The following is an 11,689-nucleotide window of genomic DNA, read 5'->3' on the forward strand; positions in this document are numbered from 1 at the left end:
ATAGCCAGTAGAAGAGTTTATATTTCATCCTTAGAGGTAATAGAGAAACTGTGTATTGACTAGGGTGAGGGGGAAGGGTGATATAGACTTGAGGGCAGGACCCTGATTATCTTTATTCTTGTTGGAGCACTGTTTTCTCATAATAACTTTGTTTACCTACTATATTCTTTTTCCTTATACTCAATTTTCAGTTATTATATTGGGGATCAAAATAGTTTGAACTTCATGTTATTCACAGATTTTACTTAGATTTCACCTTTTCCCTCTTCTACATCTATTTCCAGAGTTTTTCCTTATTTATCCTTTGGTGGAGATTCTAATGTGTATATTGTATATTGGTTAAAAAACAAGGAATAAGATGGTACATGAGGAAAAGCTCTGAGCTACTATAATCATTGCATAATTCTAAATAAAAGAAATTTTTTGTTTCCTGAAAACATAGTCCCAGCTTCGTTAATAAATGGTTCCTTTTTGATTAAACAAACTTTATAAGTAGTAGATCATATAGGAAATCCACTCCATTTTCTTTGTTAAATTTTAGACCATAGATCCATATGTATTTGAATTTCAGCAAATTTTTTCAAGGGTTTTTCAGGAGAAATACTGAAGAAATAGATGTCTGACGTGTCCAAAGTAAGATTTTCTTAGAAGTTGATAATCCCTTACTATTTCTAAATCAAAAATTTTAGGAAATCTGTTTTTTAAGATAACTCCTTCCCCCTTTTGCCTTATAATCTTTGGAAAAAATAAGAAAATGTTTTATGTAAGAGACATATATGATTTTATAAAAAAAATTATCAACTTTGATGTTCCCTCCCATCTCATGTGACTTCTTCCAAATTGGCAGATCCTAATGAAAAAAATGTGTTTTTAAAACTTTACAATTTGGATCCTGTTTTACTTAAATGACTATCTATTGGGCCAGCCTTGTTAAAAACATGTGCTTTTATTTTCAATTATTTTTTTCCCAGAAAACATTAGTCCAGAAGAAGAATATAAAATTGCCTGCCTTCTTATGGTTTTCGTGGCAGTTTCATTACCAACACTGGCCAGTAATGTTATGTCTCAGTACAGCCCTGCTATTGAAGGTAATAGAGCTTTGTGTTTCCTAATAAGAATCTTTACCTGTTGGAAATGGCATTTAGTGTTAGATGGTTTCCTTTCAAGCAAATCTTATTGTATTTCTTATAGTTGTCCACAGGGCACATTATAACTACTGTGCAAAATTTCTATAAATTTCTTTTTAAAATCTCTTACTTCACCTAAGAATCTTTTAAAGACCTGGTTTCCCTAGTACATAGCTCTTTTTAGAGTGGAGAAGCATATAGTGCAAAATTGTACTACTCCATGTGCAGAACCAGATTAAAATGTAATTGAGAAATATTTAATAAAATAAGTAAAAATGAAATACAACATAGATAGTGTTTATTCATGGTTTTCTAAGTCACTATCCTGCCTTCAGGGATTTGTTTCTACTTAAATTTGACACCACTGATGTAGTGGATAGAGTACTAGACTTGGAATGAGTAGATATGGATTTGAATCCAGCCCTCATCTGTATTAATTCTGTGACCATAGGCAAGTAACTTAACTTCTTATATTAGTTGCCGCATCTATAAAATGGGGATACTAATCCTTATATCACCTACTTCACAGGGTTATGGTAAGGAGAACATTTTGCAAAATCTTAAAGTACAATATAAATGTGAGCTATTGTTATATGGCTCACCATTTTGCTTTTAAAATACAAGTGTGTGGTACACATATACTAGTTTTGGCTTCATTGCTCATGGTAATAGTAGGTGAATAAGATGGATGGTGCCTTCAGTACTGCCTTTGGTATTCCATGATTTTCATTGAATTTCATGATCCCTTACATTTTTTGAGGCCATAAAAGATTAATCTTGAAGTAGCAGTCTTATAAATATTTTTTGCCATTATTAAATAGGATCCATAATAATCTGTCAGCATTTTGGTTTAGGACACTGCAACAACATACATTGCCTGGCAAAAGCCATCAACCAGATTGCTGCAGCATTGTTTACTATTCACAAAGGAAGCATCGAAGATCGCCTTAAAGAATTTCTGGCCGTATGTATTATTTAACTTCAAAAATTCATGATATGCATTTATTTTAATGCAAGGGTTCTTAATTTTTTAAATGTCATTAACTCCTTTGACAATCTGATGAAACCTATGGAGCTCTTAGAATAATGGCTTTAAATGCATAAAATAAGATACATAGGATTACAAAGGAAACCAATTATACTAAAATAATTATTAAAATATTAAAAAGGATTCATAGATCCTAGATTCCAGGTTAAAAAAAAACCCAACAATCCTGCTTTAAAGGAAAATACGAATGCTAGGTTGCATGAATAGATTGATTACTTTTCTATAGTGTGAAAATTTGGTATTTACCTATTTTTCAAAAGCCCATCTTTTTTTGTGGAGTCTACATTAATACATGACAGTTTGACCTTTCTCCACCCTTTCATTCCCCCAGCATCTCATGGCGACCTTTGGCCTGTTCTAGAGATTTTCCTATTGCTTACACTCTAGGTGCGCAGGATGTGAAAAAGGATAGGGTAATTGAATTTAGGCAAAGAGAACGTGCTTAACCAGAGGCAGCATCTCTTTCTCATGCATGTTTCTTTCCTTTATTGGGTTAAAGAGAAAATTAATGGTGGTAGAGTTTAGCAACAAAAGTGATACACATTACCAAAAGAAATATTTTAATTTATCTAGCCCAGACCTAAAAAGAATAGCTAGATTAGTCTAAAATGGTTGTTTTTCCTTACTGTTAGTAATAGCACTTACTGATGCCAAGTCATCTCCTAATGTATGATTTTAAATATAGTGACCCAAAGAAAAATACACATGAATATTTCATCATTTTAGGTTACAGAGACATACTGTATTGTTCAGTACATTTCATATTCAATGAAAAATAACTTCCATCTCAGAAGACTTGTTTCTGTATTTGAGGGATAATTAAGATAGACATAAGTAAATGCTAATATTATTTGTAAGGATATATAGGTTACAACTTGCTTCTTATTTGGGTATTCCACATAAAAAATTTTAAAGATTAAGTAAAAGATAATTTGTCCATCTGCAGATCTTATCACTTGCTTAATTTTAAAAAGGTTGAATCAAGTACATTTTTGGAGCTAAAACCAAGAATAATGATATTCTATAAAATTCCTAAGTGTGAAAAAAAATTGTTATATATGTTTTATGTAGATATATGAATTAATATTTGAGTGTATCCCCTAAAATGCATCTTATTTGAAATTATTTGAATAGTTAACTTTTTCTACAGTCAAATTGATAAATAAATTGTACTGACGAAACTAGATCATAAAATTCAGAGAAATTTGGGAAGACTTAGGAACTTTTGTGAACTGATAGAATAAAGCATGTAGAACAAAAAAATATATATACAAAGAAACTGAAATAATGTAAATAGTAAGAAAAACAACAAGCTTTACCCCAGAAAAGAGAAGAGAAACTATACTTCCCTGCCTGTGAGAGGTAGACAACTATGAATAATGGACTACTGCATATGCTGTCATATTTAATTTCATATTCAAAGTTGTTTTTTCCCCTCTTCCTCCCAACTCTTCTTAAATTTTCATTGCTTTAAATGATGGCTCACTCAGTAAGGCAGATGGGAAAGGATGCATTTGGAAGTGAGAGTAACAGTAGAAAGACAAAAGGTATTAGTAAAAGTTTAAAAAAGAAAATAGATCATAAAATTAAAATGTCTTTTCAGCTTGCATCATCTAGTCTATTGAAAATTGGTCAGGAGACGGATAAAACTACAACGAGGAATAGGGAATCTGTTTATTTACTGCTAGACATGGTAAGTCCACATTTTGATTATTTTTAACAATTCAGTAAGTTCTTATTAGATCAGCAGTGGATTTCAAAAACACTGGGTTTTTTGTATTTTTGTAATTGCCCAAGACTTAGACTTAAAAGTTACTTTTCATCTTTATTCTCATTCTACCCTTTGTACTGGCATTTTAGAAAATACCCTAACAGTATTAGGTATTTACCGTTTCAATATCAAAACAATGATATTGAGTTAAAACAAATTCAAGGCCAAGTATAACTATTGGGCATTCTTTGTCATATGCATATATCATATTACATGAGCTTGGGAAATATTTATGGTTTGCTGCTTCCTGTGGCAGCAAAGTTCAAATTATTCTCCGGGAGTGGGGTGGGGTGTTGTGTTTTGTTTTGTTTTGTTTTGTTTTACATTGGCCTTGGAGCCTTCCCACTATTCTAAAACATACTTGCTATACTTTTAGCATTTGCTCTTTTGTCTAGAAAACGTTACATATGTTCACATGCACATTCCCATCTCATGATGTTCTCATCTGGAATTTCTTGCCTTTTTCTCTTTACTTATCCAAATCTTTCCTAAACTTCTTTCAGAAGTCTCCCCCTCATTATTTGAGCCTTCATTGATCTTTAAAGCTGGTCAGTCCTTGGAGCCTGGACTCAGCCATTCATTCTTTAACTGTTTGCTGTAGTTCCATGTGTCAGTCATTTTTCTCCAACTAGATTCTTCCGTTAAGTAAACATTTATGTCTTCAGTGTATGGACCTTGCTCTATGCCCTTTTTTGGGGGGGGGGGGTGAGGCATTTGGGCTTAAGTGACTTGCCCAAGGTCACACAACTAGTAAGTGTCAAGTGTCTGAGGCCGGATTTGAGCTCAGGTCCTCCTGACTCCAGGGCCAGTTCTCTATTTACTGCACTACCTAGCTGCCCCACTCTATGCTTTTTTAGGGTTTTTTTTACCCTACATCATGACATGTTGAGCACAGTTCAGGTACTTAGTAAGTATTTGCTGATGGAAAAGTAGTAACCTGGTTTAGCTTTGTATTTGAACATGCTGGATACCCAATATTTACCATTACAGTTTTCTATTCAATTAAAATAATTAGCACATGAACTTTCTTATGACATTGAACCATAGAAGGGCACATTCATAGTTAAAAGCAAATAATGTATAGTTTTATGAGGACTTTTAATTCTAATGTTGTTTTTCAGATTGTGCAGGAATCACCATTCCTGACGATGGATCTTTTGGAATCTTGTTTTCCTTATGTCTTGCTGAGAAATGCCTACCATGCTGTCTACAAACAAAGTGTTACATCCTCCGCATAAATATCTACTTATTGGAGATAAGCACGCATTTTTGTTGCCTCAGTTTTACCTTGTAAACTATGGAACTATTTTATTTTATGGCCTGACAGTTTTGTGGATTCTGAACTTTTTTCTTATATACAGTTGTATTTCTGATCAGTGGTTTCTTAATATTGTTGTACTACAATATAAACTTGGTTGATTTAGGTTGCACATTCACTGAAATTATTCCTTTTTCATTTTAGAACATTATTTCTGTTTGACACTACATCAACTACACATTTTTGATATTTGATAATGCAAAACTGTACTTGCTTGTTTATTTCTTTTAAAAAAAAAGTATTTAGTGATTATTTTAGATAGTGTTCTAGCTTTCATCTGTGTGTAAATTATTTCATATAGGGAAAATTCTGATCTATACCTATTGTTCTTATTGAAAACCGGAATTGGATGTGCATTTCTGTGAAGTAATGACATTTCTACTTTTTTCTTTATTTTGAAACATTTGCCAAACTAAGTAATATGACACTATACAACATTTAAAATGTTATGGGACTGCTAATAATTAGAAGAGACCAAGCCCCGATATTTGTAAACAGCAGCAAATGTTGTTTGTATAAAGCATAGTGACATTTTTTAGACTAACATCCATGATGCCCTATTGGCATTAGCACTACCATTGTATCCTGCTGTATAATAAACATTCTTACACATTTATCAAATGTTGATAAAATGTTAGCCCTTAACCACTTTTATATGTTTTAAATTTTTGAAATTCAAGTGTATCTTCCATAACATAAATAAACACTAGACTGTATCACATTTTGAATGATCTGTTATTTAATTTGAAAATTTCTGAAAATTCAGTGATTAATTTAGACATTTTAATACTGGGTAACATTGTTCAGAGACCACATGGAAAACCATCTGACACATTCTGGTTGTTTGTATAATCCTGACCGTGTCACTTAACTTCTCATTCCCCCAAGCAATTTTGTAAGACTTAAATTTCAGAGCAAGTGCCAGCCTGTTGTGGAAGAAGTTCTTCACTAGGAATTCTGGGTACTGATGAAATCACAGTTCTAGTCAAAAATAACGTACTAAATTTAAAAAATTATCCAATTTCAAGACTAATCAGAGAATCAATTTTTATTTATTAACTACTCCTTTAAATTAATTTACTCTGATTATAGAAGTTATTTGTAAGTTCCTTCCAAGGGTGAAATATACTGCTGTTTTAGAAATATAGCACTAAAAGGGAAATTTGGGTACCCATCAATCTATGAGTTGTACTTGTAATCAAACATTTATGTAAAAGGGTAGAGAATAAATGAACATGGTACGAATGAGAATGTTTAAAATTCCTATGCCAATCCTAAATGTATGTGAGAGAAATATAAAGGCTCTATTACAGTTGGTCTTAAAGTAGCAGGAAAGGTAGATCCTGCTCACAACTTAAAAACAACCAGATGTTTTCCTCTTTGATCAGTATAATGAAGACTGTTTTTCAATAGCCTTATATCTAGATATTGTATATAGTCTCTGTTCTCAGATGATGCTTATGTACACACTATTAACTTTTGGTAAGATATAAAAAACCTACTGCATTCTCATCAGTTATAATAGTTCTTTGTTAAGTGTATTTGTTGGAACACAAGAATATTAAATTAGTTTATTTCATGATTTGTCTAATCTACATCAAAAGCAGAAAATAGACATGCTATTTTTCAATGTATTTTGTACTACAAGGTTAAAAAAATTTTTTTAACAGATTCATTCATAGTGTTAGATCCAGAACACCCTCATTTAAGTAAGTTGTTGCACTTAACATGAATGATAGTTGTTCTTTCTTCATCTCAAAGATCCAGTTTTTCCATGGTATCTATTATTAAAGTTAAAAAGCCTTAATATTTTCTGGTTATCCCTTGCTCTCATCATATGACCAGCCCATTTTCTTTTTTCAATCATATATTTTGCTGATGATGTCCTTTACTCTGGTTCTTTGTATCTTCTTACTTGGTAATAGCTACCGGCTGCTTAAATCCACCATTTATTTCCAATACCCTCTGAGTGATATTCCTTTTCAGTTCTTTGGTATCCTGCATTATAGCCATGAAAAAATGATGGTAGGATAGTGGTATTAGTAAGATATGTCTTTGTTGCAAAAATTTGGGGGTCATTAAAGGAGATCTTCCAAGAGGAGCCTCTCATGCCTACCTTAGTGACCCTGGTCCTGGCCTCCTTGCTATTCCCTGCATATGACACTCCATCTCTCAATTCTTGGTATTCATTGTCACTGGCAGTCCCTCATGCCTGGCACTCTCCTTTCTTATCTTCCTGGCTTCCTTCAAGTCTTAGCTGTGAGATTCAAAATTGGATATACACAGCATTAATCTCCCCCTTTAACTTTTAACTTTTCCCTTTTATATATATCTCCCAGATCAATAAGAAAAAGGAGCCTCTGAGCTTTAATCTGTGAGGGATTAATTTTTATTGCTTGGGAATTAATTAGGCAACAAAAAGTGAAACCAATTAGGGAAATAGGGAAGTAGAAATACAGATGGATGGTCTTAGATCTAAGCTTAGTCTATTTTCCTTTATAAAACTCACCGAATCCTAAACTGCCCGCCAGGCCGTGAACCAGCACACCCAAAGCCGAACACCAGCCACATGCTTCCGAATTCCTCTCACCCGTGCGCCGCCATGGCTAAGTTTAACAGTTTAACAGCCAGAGAACCCGAACTTCTGTCCCCCCTCACTTTTTAAGTTTGAGTCCCGGAAGTTCCTCACGTTCTCCTCCCAAAAGGGGAGGTCCTTCACAAGCTGCTTCAGTAGCATGCACCATCTCTCAAATGATTCAGCTAAAACTTCCAATGTTAATCTTTACCACAAATAATTTTTACCGCATAGCTAATTTACCACCTTCTACAAGAAGCTTTTCCTAGTCGTCCTTAATCCACTTAGTATCTTCTCTCTGAAACTGTGCATGTTTATGCATCTCTCTCTCTCTCTCTCTCTCTCTCTCACATAATTGTTTGCATGTTGCCTCATTACATCGTGAGTCCATTGAAAGAAGGAACTTTTTTGCTTGAATTTCTACATCACTTTAAGATTTGTAAAATGGTTTACAAATATCCTATTTTTACCCTCACAATAACCCTGTTAGGTAGGTGATATTATTATCCTCATTTTACGGATGAGGAAATTAGTCAGTGGATTAAGTTAGCATCTAAGGCTAGATTTAAACTCAGGACTTCCTGATTCCAGGTCTAGCATTCTATTTTACAGTGCCACCTTGCTGTCTATCCTTAGTGCTAGACACATGGTAAATGCTGGCTTGTAGTAAGTGCTTAATGAATGCTTGTCTTAATTGGCTTTAAAAATTAAAACTTGATTAACCTTGTCAAAAAAAGGAAATATGGTTACTCTGACATGTCATTTTTTGATGAAACCATACTAGTTTTTTGTAATCATTATATTTTGTAGATGTTCAGGAGACTAGCCAAGATAGAGAAGGAGGAAGCAATATACAGCTCAGCCAGGTGTGTGTGGGAGCTAGTTAAACCAGCCCAAAATAGCCAGTTATTAAATTTACAGTATGAACATTTCTATCTTATGTGAGAAAATAATGGATTTTGGAATCCCAAAGGCCCCAGCTCAAGGGGATAGATTGGATTAAGATTAATTGGATTAGGGGCAGCTAGGTGGCGCAGTGGATAGAGCACCAGCCCTGGATTCAGGAGTACCTGAGTTCAAATCCGGCCTCAGACACTTAACACTTACTAGCTGTGTGACCCTGGGCAAGTCACTTAACCCCAATTGCCTCACTAAAAAACAGAAACAAAAACAACAAAAAAAGATTAATTGGATTGACTGACTTCACTGATTAACTCACTTAAAGTTAATTCAATTAAAACCACACCTGCCTAGGGGCAGCTAGGTGGCACACTGGCCCTGGATTCAGGAGGACCTGAGTTCAAATCCGGCCTCAGACACTTGACACACACTAGCTATGTGATCCTGGGCAAGTCACTTAGCCATCATTGCCCTGCCCCCCAAAACAAAAAAAAAAACATTTGCCTGGCCTACAAGAGGGTGTTCTTAGAGGATGTGAACTTTGACCTCAACACGGGACCACCCTCAAGTCCAGTGAACCAATGCATTTGGGAGATGCTAGCCAATTAGCTTGAAGCAGTGTGTAAGGACTGCCTCTCCTCCAGACACAGAGAAAGCTTCCACTCTCGGTTTGGCTCTCAAACAGGCTTGTGGTGGAGGACTTGGAAGAAGCAGGCCAGGTTTGAGCTCTAGGCTAAATAGGCCTTTTCTTAACTTTCTGACCCAAGTGTTCTCTTTTTACTAATACTTGGTATGCTTTAATAAATGCTTAATGCCCCCAAATTGGTGCTAAGGCTTCTAATTTATAAGTAACATATATATTAGAAACCCCAGCTAATTTTCCCCAAACTTGGGACAGAAATAAGGTGACCACATTTAATTATACATGTCACACTTAGAAATTTAGCAAATGCTACAAATTGGGGTTTGATTTATTGTTTTGTTAATTGCACTTAAGGAAGTGATGGAGAAAATGTTAATAATTCAGATTAAACTTAAAAGTGTCATGCATGCTTTTTTTTTTCAGAGAGCAAATTGTTAAACCTTTACCAGCTGACTACTGAGTTCAGCTGTTACCCCACAACTACTCCATGAAAATCTAGAAAAAAACCATACCAGACTGAATCCTGAAAGTGAAATAATGGTAGAAGAAATCATCTCATATAATTAAGATATGTAAATAGGAGAGTAGAAACAAGGAGGAAGAGATAGGGATAGCAGGGGCAACATTTGAACCACACTTTCATCTGAACTGGTCAAAGGAGATGCACGGTTTGATGTAGAAGTCCATTCCACTCAACAGGGAAACAATGGGAAATAGTTATAGATGGTAATGGTAGATTAAGGGAGGGATCCATTCTAAACAACAGGGGTTTAAAAGGAAAGAAAACAAGGATTAAAAACCTGTGATTGAGGGGCAGCTAGGTGGCGCAGTGGATAGAGCATCGGCCCTGGAGTCAGGAGGACCTGAGTTCAAATTCGGCTTCAGACACTTAACACTTACTAGCTGTGTGACCCTGGGCAAGTCACTTAACCCCAAATTGCCTCACTAAAAACAAACAGACAAACAAACAAAAAAAACCTGTGATTGAGCTCTGGGCAAAGGAAATAGAAGAGGGGCAGAGAAGCAAAAGCAGATTGCATCAAACCTAGAACACTGCTGCCATGCATACTCTGATACTCTGCTCACCACCCTCTTCTTTATAAAGGAGTATAGAAGGAAAACTATAAGCAAATAGAATGGAGAGAAATACACAAGTAAATATCATAATTGTGAATATAAATGGAATGTGCTTACTCATAAAAGTATCAGTTGATCTCAGAAAAGGCAACAGTAAAAATAGATTTGATTAAAAAGACAAACAAGGAAAATATTTTTTGAAGGGTATCATAGAGAATCAATATCAGTACTAAACCATGTACTGAATGGAATGTCATTTAAATACAGTGAATTTTTGTATCTCTTTTTCCATTTTTGTCAGTTCTGCTTTTTAAAGAGTTCTTCTCTTCAGTGAAATTTTGTACCTCTTTTACCATTTGGTCTATTCTGTTTTTTAAGATGTTATTTTCTTTAGTGTTTTTTGTGCCTCCTTTACCAAGCTGTTAACTCTTTTTTCATCATTTTCTTACATCACTATCATTTCTTCTCTCAATTTTTCCTCTACCTCTCTTGTTTGATTTTTAAAATCTTTTTTGAGCTCTTTCTGGAATTCTCTTTGGGCCTGAGAACAATTCTCATTTTTCTTCAAGGCTTTGAATGTAGCAGTTTTTACTTTGCTGTATTCTTCTGAGTTTGTGTTTTGATCATCACTGTCATGATAGTAACTTTCTATGTTCAAGTTCTTTTTTTTGTTGTTATTTGCTCATTTATTTCAGTCTATTTCTTTTAACTCTGTGTTAAAATAGGGCTCTATGCTCTTCAAGGCTTTCTTGCTGCTGCTCTCAGAGATCTGGGGATTTGTAAGTTTTTAGTTCTTTTAAGGTGTTGTGATCTAAGGAGCGATGTGGTCACTGCTATCCTGGCCAGTGTTCTGGTCTGTGAGCAACTGCAAGCACTCTTTTCCACTCTGGAACTGTGAGCAGGGTGCCCACTCTTCTAGAGCCACAAACTGGTGTGTTAGTGCTCCTCCTCACCCTGGGACTGCAACCCAGAACTGAGACCTGGGTCCTTGTTTGTGCAATGTAACAGAGTCCTGCATCCACTCCAGCAAAGGGATCCCTGTAATCTCCTGACCAGTTGTCTGATTCCCTACCATTTGTGGGTTCAGAGTTCTAAAAGCCATTGCTGTCACCCCAATTCAGTTGCCCCCAAGGCTTGCTACTGGTTTGCTGGGGCTCAGCCTATGCTGGTGTAGCCTGCACTCTACTGTCACCCAAGTGTGACAAACCTTTCCTGCTAACCCTGTTATCT

The 11,689-nt window shown here is 35.1% G+C and overlaps 1 protein-coding gene across 4 annotated transcripts in view; it reads left to right on the plus strand.

Annotated features, from left to right (window-relative positions):
• Positions 1–5,985, plus strand: part of NCKAP1 (NCK associated protein 1) — a 128,748-nt gene extending 122,763 nt beyond the window's left edge. For all 4 annotated transcript variants that reach the window (XM_043992592.1, XM_043992593.1, XM_043992594.1 and 1 more), the window contains 4 exons: positions 972–1,088; positions 1,982–2,091; positions 3,779–3,868; positions 5,068–5,985. In XM_043992592.1, coding sequence (XP_043848527.1) covers positions 972–1,088; positions 1,982–2,091; positions 3,779–3,868; positions 5,068–5,184 — 434 coding nt within the window. In that variant the 3' untranslated portion in view covers positions 5,185–5,985. The remainder of the gene's footprint in view (positions 1–971; positions 1,089–1,981; positions 2,092–3,778; positions 3,869–5,067) is intronic.
• The last annotated feature ends 5,704 nt before the right edge of the window (positions 5,986–11,689 follow it).

Source organism: Dromiciops gliroides, chromosome 3 (assembly GCF_019393635.1).
Source record: "Dromiciops gliroides isolate mDroGli1 chromosome 3, mDroGli1.pri, whole genome shotgun sequence".
Classification (NCBI taxonomy): Eukaryota; Metazoa; Chordata; class Mammalia; order Microbiotheria; family Microbiotheriidae; genus Dromiciops; species Dromiciops gliroides.